The sequence below is a fragment of the Nematolebias whitei genome, chromosome 1 (genome assembly GCF_014905685.2).
Source record: "Nematolebias whitei isolate Nwh7 chromosome 1, NemWhi1, whole genome shotgun sequence".
NCBI classification, from domain to species: domain Eukaryota; kingdom Metazoa; phylum Chordata; class Actinopteri; order Cyprinodontiformes; family Rivulidae; genus Nematolebias; species Nematolebias whitei.
Window position 1 is genome coordinate 85,476,359 of NC_056498.1, and position 18,893 is coordinate 85,495,251.

General features: G+C 39.0%; 1 protein-coding gene across 1 annotated transcript in view; it reads left to right on the plus strand.

Moving 5' to 3' along the window:
- Positions 1–1,064: 1,064 nt before the first annotated feature.
- The window catches only part of pitx3 (paired-like homeodomain 3), a 23,127-nt gene continuing 5,298 nt past the window's right edge, over positions 1,065–18,893 (plus strand). Inside the window, exons 1-2 of the mRNA XM_037687916.1 lie at positions 1,065–1,173; positions 7,768–7,973. Of these exons, the coding sequence (XP_037543844.1) occupies positions 1,065–1,173; positions 7,768–7,973 (315 nt within the window). The remainder of the gene's footprint in view (positions 1,174–7,767; positions 7,974–18,893) is intronic.

Sequence of the window (18,893 nt, forward strand, 5' to 3'; positions counted from 1 at the left end):
TTGAACAACTTCAGACGGTGTGATAATTGCTTTGGTTCAGGTTTAGTGAAGTCAGACGGTCAGTGTGCTGCGCTTGTTGTTCCAAGTGTGTGTGAGGCATCAAAAGGTACATGTGACTGAATACAAAGGGATGCCACAGTGGTAAACACTGCAGGCAGTAAACTAGAGCTGAGTTTGGTTAAGAGACACTCTTCCTTCTGATCTTTAATCTTGTTTCGTTGCACTTTGCAGCTGCCATTTTACAATGAAGTTACCAGAGCTCATCAATGTTTCTGCCTGCATCCGTTCTTGTCTCCAGCACATCAAGCCGACATTTGACTTGATTTGCATCAAAGCCACAAATCATTCCTAAACGTCTCCCAGCTCGAGCAGATTTTTACCCTCCTTCCTGTCCAGATCGTCGAGGCGTTAGCTACAAGCAGCTACTCTGAAGGCAGCGAGTCGACTTTACCCAGCTTTGAACTGGGCTGGAAAGTGTCACGGTGAGGGGCCTTTGTTGGTCTCCTCATGTGTTCGCCCTCAAAATAGAGCCGATTGTTATAATAGCTTGTGTCAGCCTCCTTTAAAAGGGATCAGGATCACAGCCTCCACCCCGGGCCAATGGAAGGACTGGGGAGAGAATAGAAACAGCATGTGATGACACAAACCATCACTACACAAAAACTGCATCCAGTAGCTTTAACTTTTTCTTCTGCACAATCAGAAAGAATGCAGAGTCTTCCTCATCCTGGTCTTCATTAAAATCCTAATCAAGTTCACATCTGACAAAACTCCTGCAGGAGAGAGACAATGAGTCCCGATGTGATGATGCACAACAAATAATGTCCTGATGCCTGCTCAGAAATTCAACACAATCCACAACAAATAATGTTACAGACTGTGATGTTTATAAAATGTGTCTAATTAAATAGAGAGAGACATCTGATGTATGGTGTTTTTAATGAATATAGAGATCTTTGTGAAAAACACGAACACTTGAGTTATAAGTCATTCAAAATGAGTTCAGTGTTGGGAATCAGACGCCTGCTTGTCTTCCTGTTTGTCTTCCTGTGCAGAGCCTGGTCATGGATTTTAACCTGCTGACGGACAGCGAGGCCCGCAGCCCGGCGCTGTCGCTCTCTGACTCCGGGACCCCCCAGCACGAGCAGGGATGTAAGGGTCAGGACACCAGCGGTGAGTCAAAAATAAGCACCTAAACACACACACACGCACACGCACACACACACACACGCGCACGCACGCACGCACACACGCACACACACACACACACACACACGCACGCACACACACGCACACACACACGCCTCACCATCTCTATAGATTAACACTGCTGGATTAAAAAATACAGTTTCATTTATAATCCAAGGTCCATCCATCATCTTTACCTGCTTCTTTATTTTCGGGTCGCGGGGGTCACTGGTGCTCATGTCCAGCTATCACAGTGCGAGAGGCGAGGGACACCCTGGACAGGTCTCCAGTCCATCGCAGAGACACATAGAGACAAACAACCATTCACTTTCTCTCTCACCTAGAGACAGTTTAGAGTTACCAATCAGCCTAACATGCATGTTTTTGGTCTGTGGGAGGAAACTGGAGTACCTGGAGAAAACCCGTGACTGCACAGAGAGAACATGCAAATTCCACTCAGAATGGTCCCCGGCCGGGATTTGATCTGGCAACCTTCTCGGTGAGAGGCAGCAGCTCTATCAGCTGCGCCACCGTGCCACCCAGGAAGAGAAATCATTTCTGATAAATATATAATATTTGTACACATAGAGAAAAACTGAAAAACAATTAGAACATTTTCTGAGGAAATTTTACAGAATGCTGCTGATATATACTGTAGTTTGACTAATATATAACCTGAAGAGTTTAAATACAATCACAGCTTAAATTTTATCAATTTGGAAGAAAAAAAAATCCTCCAAATGATTATTTTACAGTATGACTAATATAGTTTGTGAAACTATCCAATAATTCTCAGTCAGGTCATCTGGATAGTTTCTTTTTTGTAGAGACGTTTCGCCCTCTATCCAGAGGGCTTCATCAGTCTGAGGAGTCCCAAGTTGCCCTGATTGAGCATTATTAGATTTGGTACCTGGATGATTGAGTATGAACTTTGATGCTTTGTTAAACTATATTATTTTAACAAACTACATTAGTTCAACAAATGATATTATTTTTATTCTATAAAGCCAAACCAGAACTTAGAATCTATGTTGTAATAATTTACGCTGCCATATGTATAAACTACTGTATATAAGAATTATAAAGAGAACCAAGATCCAAAGTAATGATAAAGCTGCTGCCATTGCACCATGGCAACCACACACCCTGTCAGTCACTCCCTGACAGCCCTCTTGAATAACACATGGAACACGTGCTGGAATGTAAAGCACCGAAGGAATGGAGAAACGTTCACTTTCTGAAGGTGGCAAGAATAAGAACAAAGTTTGTTCTGTCCACGACGTTTCATTTTTCACGAGCACCTCGAGAGCAGACGTCCTGATAGCAAGAACGTCAACATTTCCTCTTGTCCACATCAACTGCTTCCACCTCAGATTGTTGCCCACTCAACACATTCTGCACAGGTGATGTCCAGAACAAGCGTCAAGAACTCTCAAACAAGGCTGCGAGTAAAACAGACGACGTCGTTTTCTTCTTTGGAGAACAAATGTCTTCATTTTGTGAAACTTTGTGAAAAATCACTGTGAGAAAATTAAAAAAGTCCTGAACTGTAACAAACATCTGATTGCTACATCAATGTGTATGTTGTGTTTTTGTAGAAGATACGACAAGTTAAAAAGAACCATAACTTTTTTTAATTTAAAGAGAACATTCAGGAACTGTGGAAGCCAGTGAGAGTTTAGGATTGAGAGGAATTTAAAATTAAAGGACGGTGACAAGACACACTGACAAGAAGACAAACATCTTACATTTAAACTATTTAAAAAATACAAGTAAATAGGAAGAGTTTGACAGCTAAGGGTGACATCATCATACTGGAAGTTAATCATTTGGAGGAAATTTTTCAAAAATCATAAAAATTTAGACTGTGATTGTATTTAAACTCTTAAAGGTTATCAACATATTTATTTGGTGTGTTTGTGTAATTCTTTTGTCTACATTGTCTGATGTACTGCACCCAGAAGTCCCAGCACAACGCTCTGTTTGTTTTCTTGTATTCATGAGTTTTACCAAAGGGAAGAGATGAAAATCAAAAATCTTGACTGAGACAGAAGAATAATTGTTGTATTTAGTTTAGAAACAACTTTCAGTGGCATTAAATGTGCATTTATAGCAAACAAAATTAATACTAAAATACAAAAAAGGATTTTAATAAATAATAATTAAGAGATGTGTCTCCTCCTGAGGCCTGAGGGCCAAAAGGCTCCAGTGTAATCCTCCTCTGTCGGACTTTGAATATGGAAATGCAGGTTTTCTCTCCAGAGGCTCAGAATGCATTAAGACCAATAAAATCCTCCGTTTGGATCCATCAAGAATCTCATTTCAACCCATCTGCCTTAAGGACAAATTACAACATGATGTGTTTCTTTCATCAGGCACACCTGCAGGCTGAATGCCTCATATTTCCACGTTTTGACCCTGAATCATGTGTTGTATATCCGCAGCCCCCCCCCCCCCCATCACTGCCACTAGGACAGTGTGTGTTTACGTGTGTGTAACCCAATCTAATTGCTAAACTGTCAAACACAAACTATTTTGAGGAGACGTGGTGTAAAAATGCTTTCATGTCTTTTAAAAGGAAATGAAAACTCATTCAGTGAATCCCTGTTTGACCAAACACCTTTATTTTGTGGAAATTTATTGTTCTTTTTACATTAGAATATTTAGCTAGTTGTTATTTAGTTATTAACTAATAAAGAATAAATCATTTCATTGCAAACTGATTTTTGAAAATAAAACGGTGACATACAAATAGTTTTGCGCAACGTAAAGTTTTTACAAGATAATTTTGGGATTTTGTGAACCAAACATATAAAGTTGGCTGCTTTCTTTAATGGGAAACATTGTTGTTTCTGCCATTAAATTTGTATTTTTTTAAATATTTTTTTTGCAATTAAAATCATATTTGAATTAGTTCTTTGAAGCAATGTTGAAGGTTCCAGCAAATAGCCACATCCCACCACCTGCTGCAGAGACAGTAGGTGAACAACAAATGTCTCTTATGACGTTTTTTTCTCTCTCTCTGTGACAAACAAGGGGAAGCACTTGTCGGTTTATGCCTGCTGGGCTTTTCTTCTGTTTAATCATCATTACAATCAGATTTCTGTCTTTTACTTTTCTTTACAATGACAAAAAATGATGAGCTTAAATGTGGGCTCAGCTCTTCAGATCCACACCTAACCACATGGAGCCGACGCCTGGGCCTCAGGCAGCGAGCCACGACTGCATCACTCTCATAGAATGAAACGTAATGCAGCTGTTGTGATGCAGCTGTTGTGATGCAGCTGTCGACAACTCGTTCAAAAGTCCTGACATGGACGAGATACCGAACAAAGTCCAGATGGCAATTTAGCTTTTGTATTTGTGGTGCATCTTTATTTATTTGGTCAATATATTTAGATTATTTTTCTGCTCTCAGGTTGAAAAGTGATTTGTTTAAAAGCTTCTCTGCGAGGTTTTTCCAGATTAAAGCCCTCAGCGACACTGACCCGGAGCAGCTCTGTCATGTCGGCACATTATCAGTCAGATTGCTCCTATTGTTGCTTGGCGAGTTACTCTAAATAGGCCCGGTCTTTCCTCTGTATTGTGTTATAGACTTTGGCCTTAAGTGACAGCTTACCCAGTGTCAGTTTACTGCCAGATAACAGCCCCGGCCTGGCCCTTATTGGTTTTGCTGGTGGCCCTGCGGAGCCTCTTTTTAAACCCTGCTGATCATTTCGAACGGCTCCCAGAGAGCTAAGCCCTCACCAAACAGAGCCCAACCTGCCCCAGCCACAAAAGCCTGATCCACGGGATTAGCTGCCCAGCTAATTTCACTCCTTTCTGTGAGGTCTTCAAATTGCGGGAGTGGGATCTGGCAGAGAGGAGAGCCAGCAGACATAACACGGATGTGTGGTCCTTCAAACCGACTGCGCTGGGGGCAAAACAATCACTGAAGAGTTTTGCATGTAAGGCATTGTTTGCAGCCATCCTGCTGGTCCAACGTTACGTCTGCACTCGTCATTTTAGACCTGGAGGCGATGGAGGGATTTTACTTGGATCACATCAGATCCGGTTACATTTAGCTGGGATCAGGTTGGTTTATTAACATACATGTACTCAACCACACGAGGAGTGTCAGTTTGTTGGTGGTCAGGGCTTCTGAGGCAAATCAGTAATGATGCGTCCAAACATTTAAAATACTTGGTTCAGTTTTGAACATAATGTTTTTAACACAACAAACTTATATATTTTATGTAGCGCCAGATCACAACAAATAAATATTATACATAGAAAAGACAATTAGTAAAGTTATCTATCTAAACTTTATATGAAGGAAGTACAAGTACATACAAATACAGACTGGAACTGTTAAAGCCTTGGTATGGGAGGTCAATCCACAAATAAAATGAAGATTTTAGTATTTTTGTTTCCAAGTTTTGAGATTAAAGTTGAAGGGTTAAAAATAAAGTATTTTGAGCTTAAAACTGAGGAAGTAAATCCTGCTGTGCTCCTGAAGCTGACTGTATTTGTTCTGTTTTTCATTATTAGTGTAGTCGAGGATTAAACTTAAACTAGAAAACATTTTTTTCAACCACTTTGAGGTACAGTATAGTTTATCACCCCAATATCGTTAGAATTCACTTAATTTCCTTCAACCTTTCACAATAAAAGTCTCAAACTTAATTGCACATTTCCAAAGACTTTCAAATCATCAAGAACAAATATCTCTATTTGTATTTTGTTCTAGTAAAACTTACACTACAGCCTGAAATACTAGGAATAGGGAACCATTATTTACAGGTTAGAAATAACTCCAGACAGCAGTTACAGTATATGGACTAAAATAATATACTTTTTTTTTTTTACTATAAAGTCACTAGTTCATCTACACAAGGCACATGCTGGTTTTGGTAACTGTGGTGGTTTACATCCCAAAATAACAATTTTAGTTGCATAATTTCAACTTTATTTTGGAAATATTATTTTTGATCTTTTCCTTAACATTTAGATTTTAATCTTAGAACTTGGTAATAAACCAATGAAACATGTTTTCCTCCTTCTGGGTGGCCATAATTCACAGTTGTAACTCAAAGACTTTCATTTGGTGATAAAGTTTAACTTCCATACATCAAAAATAAAATAATATTGCACTGGACCAAACCAACAGCTCTTATAAAAATGTTCAACGACAACACAATATATTTTGCATATGCAAGAATTTGTCTGTTAAAATCCTTTAACTTCTGTAATGCATCGTCTGTGTGAGTTTATATTTTGAATTCATAAAACAAAAGGTAATGCTGTTCTTTGTGTTCTAATGATATTTGTCTTTAGTGTTTTAAATACCAGGTTTTCACTAAAGTTAGTATCTGAATTCTTCTCCCATAAATGTATCTATGTTTTTGTTGCACTTTGACAGTCAGCAGAATTACTTTGCAAATGCTCTATATACTATCATAAAACAATAAAGTCATAAAATTAAACTATATACTATAAGTTTAACAAAGTTAAGTCAGGTTCTCTGGACAAATTCTTCTTTGTTGAAACATTTAGACTTTTATCAAAAGTGGATACTGGTGGGCAGCACGGTGGAACAACTGGTATGCTGCCTCTCAGTGAGCAGGTCCCCGGTTCAAATCCTGGTCCGGGGGACTTTCTGGGTGGAGTTTGCATGTTCTCTCTGTGTGGGTTTCCTCCGGGTACTCCAGTTTCCTCCCACAGACCAAAAACATGCACGTTAGACTGATTGTTAACTCTAAATTGTCTCTAGGTGTGAGTGAGAGAGTGAATGGTTGTTTGTCTCTATGTATCCCTGTGATGGACAGGAGACCTGTCCAGGGTGTACCCCCGCCCCTCGCACAATGATTGCTGGACATGGGCACCGGTGACCACCATAACCCAAAATGGAAGAAATGGGTAAAAGATAATAGATGGATTGATGGATGGATACTGACAGACCTGACTTAACCTTGTCAGATTTATCTATCTGGATTATTGATCTTGCATCAGGACGTTATATACTCTATGGTTTATTTCCAGATTAAAAAAACAACAACGACTAACCAATGATGGAGGTGTTCTTGTCTAATTTTTCCAGTATGATACTGGTGATCATATGAGTCACCAAGGCAGATTATTTTATGAACTGATGTCAGAAATATAAAACCCAAACATATCTTCTGGTGCCATCCAGCAATCATTGTGCAGGGGACACCCTGGACAGGTCTCCAGTCCATCACAGGAACAGAGACAAACGAGACAAACTCACCTAGGGACAATTTAGAGTTATCAATCAGTCTAACATGCATGTTTTTGGTCTGTGAGAGGAAACTGGAGTACCTGGAGAAAACCCGACCATGCATGGAGAGAACATGCAAACTCCACCCAGAATGGCCCCATCAGACAGGATTTGTTCCGGCGACCTTCTGTCTGAGAGGTGGCAGCTCTACCAACTGCACCACCATGCTGCTCTTTAATCAAATAATAATGAATAAAATATAAATAAAGATTACCACAGAAGCGTTACCAGATGATTTTTTTTCCCTTCAAATTGTATTCATTGACCTTGGTTGAACTTTTCCTCCTGACTCTCTGCAGACACTGAGAAATCCCACCAGAACCAGCTGGACGAGTCCAGCGCTGAGGACGGCTCTCTGAAGAAGAAGCAGCGGAGGCAGAGGACACACTTCACCAGCCAGCAGCTTCAGGAGCTGGAGGCCACCTTCCAGAGGAACCGTTACCCAGATATGAGCACCCGGGAGGAGATTGCGGTGTGGACCAACCTCACAGAGGCTCGGGTCAGGGTGGGTACTTCAGCTCAACCACGAGGATGTTTCCAACACAGTTGTTGTAATCAGTGATCCATAAAAGTAAAACATTTAAAAAGTGAAGCCATTTTAAATATTAACATTGCAGTGATTCCCTAAAACTTCAATACACATCAACAGTAAAGCCCAATAGACTTTCTATCATCTGTTTAACTCAGAATTATGTTTTACTGTGAAGTACAACTTTTTCTTTAGTTTTTTTTTTTAAATTCCATCCAAGGCACACAATCTACTGCTTCCAACAGTCATAGAGCACTACGGTACTGTATTCCTAAGCAATCGGCTTAATGTAACTTAATGTTTTTGTACAAGTTTTTTCCCAAATTTTTTTAGGTACGATACAAAAAACAACAATTTTGATCATCCAGTCCAGTTTTATTAATACAGTTCTTTAAAACGCAAAGGAACAAAGCACTTCACAGTGCAATGCAGAAAAAACAACATACTTTTAAAGAATAAAAACAGAAATTATTCAAAAAAACCCCCATAAAAATTAACATTTAAAAAGCAGCAAAAACTAAAATTAAAAATGAATTTCAAGAGAAGACAAAAGCAGCCAAGGAACATGTCTGACTAATGCAATTATCTGACTACGGTAACTATTTCCACAAGTTTGACCACACCATCCTCTAATCCCACTCCCCTTACATCTAGTTTTTAGTAAAGTCAGGAGCAGCTCGGTTGACCTGATAGGTAGGTACATTAAAGCTGATTTATAGTCCATGAGAAGTCCCGGTCCCATGTCTCGTTGACCTGGGTGCATGACAAAAATTGTGTAGTTTTCTATTCTTACCTCTGACACCCCGTCTTGTGCATTGCCCCAGTCAGAACCACTTCTCAGAACTATGCAAGCATTGTGTGGTTGGTCAGAACTTGTATGTTTATTTATGTAAAGCACATGTGTCAAACTCAATGTTTTTCACACTGTCATGCTCTAATCCAAAGCCTTGCTTTCCAGACATGCCTCTCTGCACCTTTGCCTAATCAAGCTCATTCCGCTCACCTATTTCAAGCTCTATTTAAGTCTCAAGCTCACACTCATTCTCTGCCAGATTATCAAACCCATTGTGGTAGTAGATGTCCAGCGTTCTTGTCACAGCTCTCTCTGACCACCTTGTTTTGACCCCAAATCTGTATTTTGGATTGTCGACCTGCCTGCTCCTTGCCTGCAGTCCTGTCTGTGATTGTGAAGGTAAATAGAATGACAGCCACTAACCTTCTCATGCAAGTAAGATGAGCGCCACCTGAAGGAGCAGGGCAGGGTGACGTCACAATCACATAGAGGACTGCAGCTGAGGCTTAGGCTTGAGAGGGACGTGATCCAGAGGAAGATCCAGAGGTGAGAAACAGGCGTGACGTTGGGAATCATAAACAGGGTATCAGAGGTCCAAGAATAAATCCAAGAGTGAGATCTGTGAGGCGTAGTCGTAGGTTCAGAAGGGAAGGTCAGTACCGTGATAAGAAGGACGACAGAGTCAAAGGTAAGAAGCAGGCAGGTCGATAATCCAAAAGACAGGCATAGGGTCAAGACAAGATGATCAGAGAGAGCTGTGACAAGAACATTGAACATGCACTTCCACACTGCGTTTGATAATCTGGCAGAGAATGAGTGATAATCTGGCAGAGAATGAGTGTGAGTTTGAGGCTTAAATAGAGTTTGAACAGGCGAATGGAATGAGCTTGATTAGGCGGCGGTGACGAGGGGCGTGGCTGGAAAGCAAGGCTTGGGATTAGAGCATGACAGGGCAAAAAACATGACAGCTAGCATTACAACTATTCCAGTAAAAATGATAAAGTAAATAAACAAAACATACAAAGATGGTAAAAGAACTTGTAGAAGGAGATTGGACAATTATGAGCACTCAGGAGATAGCACAGAGAACCAGTGGCTCTCCATGGTGGTTCTGACCAAGAGAGAGTGTGCCTCGTCCGGGTAGCGTAGGGGCATGTTCCAATACTGTCCGTTGGAAATGGTGGTAATGGTGGTGGTATGGTAGTAATACGTTTGTGACAAATGTACAAAATACTGCCTGTCCTCAGTTAACGACAGCTCCTTCTCCAACTCCTCCATTATCAACAAAAAATAAACATCCACTCTGAAAACGGTGCTGTCTGCGTTGAGTCTGATAGCGTTTGACATGTGCTGCACTGGGAAAACTTAGGATTTCTCCCCCACTGTTCTTATTTGAATATAAAAGGTCAATGAGGAAAAAGACGGTCTATAACCATGTCAATGAGATCTGACATCGTACGTCTATTGAACTAGGCTTTAAGGGCATAGCAGCTCGGAAAGTTAAGGTGGGGCGAGACTATTGAAGAGATTCTAAAACAGATGTGATGTGATAAAATTTTCTTGTGCTAGTTAATAAAATGACAAACGACAAACAATAATAGTTGATCAAATCTGTTGGTGAGCAGTAATAAGTTTGCTTCGGTGCTTACTGACACCCGTAATAAACGCCTGCAGTAACATAGGACAGGGTGTGATGATAATAGAAAAAATATATATTGACAGTTTAGTCAGTCTAACACTTGACAATGAAATGTCCTTCTGACAGTGTTTTCCTGCAATCCTGTTTGAATATTATTCTGAGATAAACACTCAGTTGACCTCACTCAATTTTCTACAGAGCAAATGTGGCCCAAGAGCTTTGGAGAAAATCACTCTATTCAATTTTCAGAAGTAAATTAACTCAGAGACCATTGGCAGATCATGTGTTGGATGTAAGAACTTGGACAAACAGCACTGGTTTGTCCAATAAATAGGACTCAATGCTTCAACAAGAATCTGGGAGAATGCTCTACACCGCTCAGTCCTGTCAACTGAAGCATTTGTTCCAGGCTGGTTGTTCTCCCATAATGTTGTTAGCTGAGATTCTGTTGGATAAAATATCCTCTCTTACTGATCCTGATCTTACTTACTCAACAGAAGCTACACTTGATGATAGGAGATTTTTAACCAGTTTTACTTGCAAGGACAGCTTATCACAACAGGTTACACAGATGTACAAAAAGTATACATGCATGGAGCTAGAGTTGCATTCGGGCCCAAAAAAATCAGATCAGACCTGGCCCCAGCCCACAGCCATGATTTCTGAACCCCACCTGACCCGACAAATTAACAGTAAGTACAGGTCAGAACCCGGAATAAAACAACATTTTTATTAGTTATTAATGGCTGGGGACGCGCGTCTGAATAAAAGGGGCAGAAGATCGGAGCTGAGGGGGTGTTTGTCCTTTCCTGGTCATCAAACAGCATTTAAACCCTGTTTCTGCCTGCATTCTGCATTACTCAGACAGGGACCCTGCTCTGACATGTCTGCTTTGGGATCTGACCTGTTTGGGTCGTCAGTCGCATGCGTCCTCTGAGTGCAGCGGCTGTTGACTGGCAGTATCGTCCCATCTGAAGCTTAACTGAACTTTATTTTACCTCTTTCAAGGTCGGTCAGTTTGCGGTGAAATGGCCGCGTGCGGCTGGTGATGGTATGGCAGGCCATGTTACCATATAATTGTATCACAGCGGATTCGCAACCCGCCCATCCAGCACATTATCATGGCCTTGCCCGCCCCAAATTCAGGTCGGGTCAGGCTGGGCTTTGGGCCTGGGTTAGAAATGACAACTCTACATGGAGCCCAGTCACAAGAATCTGCCACAGGCAGTGTGTGAGGCTTGTTTTTATATGCTTATCAGCTCCAAGCTCACAGACAGACTCGGAGGCAACCTTGGACTGCTAGCTGCACCTGCAGTATCTCTCTGCTAACTCAAACACATGGTTCATGGGCAGTTAACTTTCTCAGCCATAGTAGTTTAAAACATCCATAAGACCTCATCTGAAGTTCCCCAACTGATTCTGAGTCCTTCAGGACACAATGAGCCTGCAAGAAGACATTTTGGCTTTCATCCAAACCGTGTCTTTGGTTCTAAAGAAGAACCAGTTTGCTTTTTATTCAACTCTTGTGTTATCTGTCCTTTCATACTATTTTCATCGGAAATGAAATTTCAACATTAAATCAAATGAAAACATCTCACAATAATTGTGTTCACCAATTGGTAAACGTTTGAAACATGTCATCTCATCCTAGGTCAGCCCTAAAGAGACCACAATCAGGTATGGTTCAGTCATGCTGATCAACCCAGTTCTTGATTCCAACAAGAAAATTATTTTTTTCTCCACAAGGGAGGAACTTTTTTCACTCTCCCAAAACCTGACTTCAGTTCCTGAACCTAAATGTGAAAGGGGCAGCTGAATGAGGCCAACAGTTTGGACTTTGTAGCTAAATGGAGCAGGAGGACACACATTCTGATGGATGACAATACAATCGCTGGCCGTCCTGACAAGTAATGGATCAAATTAATGTTGGCTGGATGAAAGGTCACATAGCACGCACCCTTGGTTGTTATTTTGAAGGGACGACAGCCCGCACACTGTCATGGCCCTGACGTTGGAGGGGCCCCTTCAAAAGCCGTGCATGCAGACAGTTTCTCACATGCTCCTGTCACCTCTCTGCTCGTTGTAATCATCAGAGATGCAGTCCTCAGGAACAAACTGATAATTAATCCAGCCTGAGGGGGATGGAGGTGGATTGTTTAAGGCTGTTGAAACAAATCTGTGATGTGCTTTGTTAAAATTATTTTTTTTACACAGCAACATACAGAAAAGTGCAAAAGTGCAGCTCTGATTTCTGCTGGTTCCAAATATTCAGACCTTTTTTTTTTTAAATCAGTTAAGTGGTCTTGATCAACAGGTCTTCAAACTTTCTGAAGGTCTGGAGTTTTCATTTGGATTGTGACTCCTTCGTCCTGACCACAACAACATGCTGTGTACTGTGGGCCTTAAATATGAGCACATGGGCAAGAGAAAAGCAAAAATATATCATCAACTGCTTGTCAAATGTTCAACAGATAATTCTTCGAAAATCACCTGTGTTGTGTTTGGTATTCTTTGCTTTATTACTTAAAAAAATAAAATAATAATAATAATACTAAACATAACTGTTTATGCCGCTGTGACTAAAGATCCAACTTAAAACTGGTTCTTTGTTAATCATGTATTATGTGTCAGTACATTTCTGCTACATCACTTGATTTTAGACGCTTTTTTGTTTTTTATGTCTTTAATATTCAGATCAAAGCCAAGTGGCTTTTTGTGGAAGGTGCGGGGCACATAAAAAATAAATGAAATAAACCAATCCCCTCTAAATAAAACATGTTTTGAAGGACTTTCAGGAAGCTTTTACTCCAGACCACTTTGAACAATAAGTGTGGATTTTTGGATGCCAAATCTAAAGACATGAGGTTTGACTCAGGACTTTTTCACACTTCAAACATAATGTGTCATAATGTTATGAAATCCACCAGGAGTCATGTGTAGAAATTAAATGTGAGGTCATAAAAACCTGTTCCCTCAGTTTGACATTACTCTGTTCTCATCATTCTTCTACAGCTCGACTAGAAACTAAACTGTCTCATTTCTCAGACCTACGAGCTTTGATCAGAAATCAAACTTCTTCACATAAATATTTTATTTACCAACATTCTGAAGAACTACATACGTAACGGAAAATTCCTTTTTGCTTTAGCACCAATGTAACCTCACACTCCCTGATAGCACTTTGAATACAGACAGGTAGAAACGCAAACAAGACAGTAAGCCTCAGTCACACAGTTGTTGTGTGAACGCTGTAAGCTGAATTGGAAAAAATAACTGGTTTACTGTCAGTGGCAAAACAGTCTGGTGGACAAATAAATATGATGAGTTAATAAAATACCCTTCTCTTCCAACTTTGAAAGGGAAGTTCTGAGCTCAGATGGAAGTAAATGAGAGTTTGGATGTGCACGTTCTGCACTCTGAGAGGATTGGAGAGAAAACCATAAATCCTCCTACAGTGAGAGACAGAATGAAGAGAAGGTTAAAAATACCCGTGTACTGATGAATGTGTAAAACTTGTGGAAACAGGAAGAAAAATTAGGGAACGTCTACACAGCTCCAAACCTAAAGTGCATGGCAACCTCAAAAGCTGAACATTCTATGGTAAATTTAACAAAATCAATCTTAAAATGTAAATTGTGTTTGTGTATAAACTGGTAAAGCTGTCTTAATACTAGTTCAGTACAACATTCTGTGACCCTAATTAAACTGAATGATTCTGTAAAGTTATATGTCTGAAAGGAGGTTTTCTCACTCACTTTGCCAAAGTCCTGTTTTGTTTCTTGCAAACTTTGTCAAAGTTTCATAGATGTTCCTCTACCAGACGTCTGAGCACAGTAATTCCACTGAGTCTGATATTTTGACTTGTTTTTTTTTACCTTTTTGTTTGGGTTTTTCCAAAACTGAGGGAGGATTATCAAATCAGAAATTCAGATGAGAACAGAAGAATAACAGTCGGAGGGTAAGAAACACTATTGCATGCATAAAATCCAAGCAGCAATCTCCTCCAAAGGAAGTACAACTGTCTGCTGAGGTTCTAAACACCATTAAAGCAGAATATTTAACATGTATCTTGCATTATCCGTTCCCTTGCTGGCCCTGTGGACCTGAACTGTGTCAAACCTTTATTATTAAGAAGAAACTTGACGTGCATTGGAACTACAGGCAGCATGGAATGGTCTAGTTGTGTGAATGTTTATGAAGCATTCAATTTCAATTCAATTCAAAAATACTTTATAAATCCCAAAGTGAAATTAAATGTTGTAACTCATCATCCTGGTTTCAATAAAGAGTTGTTCTAGATGCTAATGGCTGTGGGCAGGAAGGATCTCTTGTAGTGGTCTGTCTTAGAACAGATCTGAAGAAGCTGGCTGCAGATGTTGATCTCTCTACTTGGACTTGGTGGGTTTCTAAGTCTTCTTGGGCAGCAGGACCACCTGAATCTTAGGCAGAACTCCTCCTTGAGCGATGGTCACTCCTCCCAGCAACTTGTTGAGCTTCTCGTAATTGTGGACAGACAGCAGGTGTCGGGATGATCTTGGTCTTCTTGTAGTCACGACTTGTGTTTCCAACCGTGTTTCCCACCAGCTTCAGGATCTTGGCAGTCAGGTACTCAAGCACCTCCGCCAGGTAGATGGGGATGCATCCATGGCACCTCCTTTTTAACTCATTTGGGATTTGTGGCTGTAGCTGAGACATTATTTGAGCTTTTAAGAAATGTTAATCAGCTGCTAATCAAGCTGTTAATCAGGTTGTAAAAAAACAAACAAACCTTGTTGCCATGGTTACACATCATAACAAATATCCAAAAGCAAAACTGTTTCAGTAATAATCCTTCCAGCTGCACAGCATTCGATAACAGAGGAAATAATCGTCCAAAAAAAGGCGATTTCCATCCAGAAAAAGAGGAATTAAAGTTTTCAAAAGCAACATCCCAGAATGGACGTAACAGAGCTGCTCCAACATGCAGCCACCTTGAGCGGTGCTATTCTAGAGCTCATTCACACCGTGATCCATTTTTCTTCCATACGTTTTAGGCATCTTTCTCATTCCACAATTTTGTGCTATTTCAACAAACCATAAATCAAAATGTTTAGCTCTTTCAGGACAATCCTGCTATGATTTTGGTATTGGTGCAACTTTAGCTTTTTGAAATATTTGGCCTTTTCTGTCACTTTTTGTCTCATAGAAAATGAATTGAGTTCATTTTACATCCTTAACATCTTTAGATCTGTTTACAAGCTTTTACCGTTTCTTTCACATTTTGTTCTGCTTCAGCTTCTTTCAGCTTCCTTGTGCAAATTAAAAAAAAAAATCAGCTACTTTCAGCTGTTTTCCTTTCAAGTTCTTTCTGCTAACTACAACATTTTTTATTTTTTTCAGCTAATTCCACATTTTTGCAATAATTTCAACTTTTTTTCTGCCTAATTCAGCAAAAATATGCTCTCAGTTTCTTCTGGTAATTTAAACTGTTTTCTGATTTTTAGTTTTCAGCAGGTTTTTGTATGTGTGCGCAAATTTCTGCTTTTTTCAGATAATTTCCACGTTTTGTGCAATTTTTTGCTTCTTTCAGCCTAATTGGCAAATATGTGTTCTTTATGCTTTCTTCTGCTAATTTTAGCTTGTTCTAACTTTTCAGCTAGCTTTTTAGCAATTTTTAGCTAATTTCATCTGTTTTCAGAGAAATTCAAGTTTTTCATGTTAATTTCTGCTACTTTCATCCTAATTAAATCTTTATGCTAATTCCAGCTTGTTATCTCTTTTCAGTTTTTTTTCTGCTAGTTTCAGCTTTTTCTGCTCTTTCAGCTACTATTTAGCACTTTTAATGCTAATTTGGGCTTTTTCAGCTAATTCCACATTTTTTATTAGCTCATTTCAGTTCTCTCCGCTTCTATCAGGTAATTTAAGCTTCTTTCTGCCTTTTTAGATATTTTTTGCTAATTTCAGCTTTTTAAAGCTAATTTCCTTTTGTGTGCTCATTTCTGCTTATTTAAACCTAATTCAGCAAATAAGTGTTCTTTCTGCTTTCTTCTGCTAACTGAGGCTTGTTCTTCCATTACAGCTACATTTCATCATGATTTTATTTTTTTTAGCTAATTTCAGCTGTTTTTCAGCACGTTCTTCTGCATTCATTCACACCACATTTTTGCAGGAAATGCAATTTCTTTAGTTTTCATTTAATTTCCCACATTCAGGGAACATCCCGAACAAAGTTGTGTTTTATCAAACACCTGGTGAAGATAATAGAAATATTAATTTAGGAAAGTCTTTTAAAAAGTTTGTCCAGAACTTAACTCCCAGATGAACTTGGCAAAGATTTCATTTCTAAAACCACTCAATTTACATTTTCCACCAAAGCTTTAATCCCGTTCATATCCTCTAAATATAGGACCATAAAATGACAAATGTGAAGATTGCCCCTCCCTGACATTTTCTTCATTGGGATCCCACTATTCAAATAAGTGAATGATTAGTTTTAATAAGCCCTGCCTAATAAGACTGTTTGATGATACACTTCAACTTACTTTCTGGGATCATCGTGTCTTTCAAAACCTCCAGACACAAACGCAGACATTATTACTGAGATCATCTGAGGGTTAGGTTCGGCTGATGGGATGTGCTTTAGAATTAGGCCTTATTGACTTCAGCTCTTCAAATGAGGAGTCGTTTGAAACCAACCTGTTCAGTTACTCTATTATTGTTCTGGAAAATTAAATCGAGTCAAACTGAGGGAAGCTGTGAAAAAAAAAAAATCTTAATTTTCACCAACTATCTGACAAGTTGGACCATTTTTATTCACAGCAGATTTTACCGTTGTTGTAATTTAACCCTTCTACTGCGACAGATCAGCTGCAACATGAGTGTGAGCATTGCTCAAAAAATCCTATAGTTGTACATTTGGGTTACACCAAAGGAAAAAAATGTTGAATACTGGTAATAGTTTTTTTGTTTGTCGGTTTCAAGATTAAAACTCAAAAATATTATACAGTCCTGCCTAATGTAAGGTAGTAAACCTCAGTGTGCTCAGGAATTCTGTTGTTGTTGTTTGTTTTTGTTTATTTTACTATTGCAAAGTGTCTTTACGAGGGAAACTACAGAAAACAACCCAAGATGTTCTTAATCCAGTTTGACATCAGGTCTTTACTCCAGCAGCAGCCGTAGCTGCAGAACTCTACTCAAATTAAAACCCTTCACAATAAAAGTCTCAAACATTCACATATTGTTAACCTCAAAATGCTCTCAGAACATCTGAAGCTTATGAATAGCTCAGTAAAAAAGAAAGAAAAATTATAGTGCAGCCTAACCCTCAGTGGTTCACAGGTGGTGTACAGCTTGACATGGAGGTTATGTTTTATGTTCTAAAAAAACAAATATGAAGTAAGTCATTATTGCACATGACTTTAGGTCCTTGTCTCACTGATGGTTTAATGTTTGATTCCAATTTTATTCTCAAAATAAGTTTAATGCTTCATCATAACGTTATTCTTGAAATGGCATTTTGACTTTTTCATTTTTAATCTTCATATTGCAAATTTATTCTCAACAAAGCAAAATTAACCTTGAAGATTTGAGCTGATTCTAAACTTGACTTTAATTTTGAAAGCTGGACTCTATTCTTGTCGTAAATTTAATTTTAAATCGTCAATTTTATTGGTGACTTTATCAGTAAAATTAATGACATTTTGCAAAATTTGAACTGTATCATTGCCAGACGTTTAATTGTAGATAATCAACTTTATTTTGGGCATAACGTTTATTTAGTATTTTGATTTTATTTGGGGCATATCAATTTAATGTGTGAAATGTCATCTTGACTTTGGGCATTATGACTGATCTAGAAATCTAGACTTTATTTTGACATAATCATTTTGAGCTCTTTGTTGTTGCTGTGAAACAAAAAATTTAACCTGGAATTTATTTGGTTTCATTTTTTGAATCAATTTTCACAAAATACCAACTATAATCTCCAAATCAGATTTTAATCTATCATAACAGTTTTGATCTCAAAACTGGAGATTTATTGATTTTTATTACAGACTGGTCCAATACGCTGTCATAAATCTTACGCCGTTTTGTAGAAAGTCACCATTTGCTGCAGTCTCTTCTGTAAAGACTGCACAAGTGACTAAAACCATTTATATATTATGAGCATTTATTTAAAATCTTAAATTTACACAACTGTACTTCCTTAACCTCATGTCAAGGATTATATCAAACCTCAGCAAATGTATGGTATATTTTTGAAATTAAATGGTAAATTCACTGTACTTATACACGTAGTGCATTTCTATCATATCAAGACACTTAAAGCTCTTTACAACAATCCATGCCTCATTTACCCATTCATACAGCTCTATACTAGATCTATACAAAGACTAATCAGAGCTTTCGATCACATTCATACACTGATGGGACCAGGGCCGGATTTAGGAGGATGGGGGCCCCTGGGCTGGAGTCTATATATGGG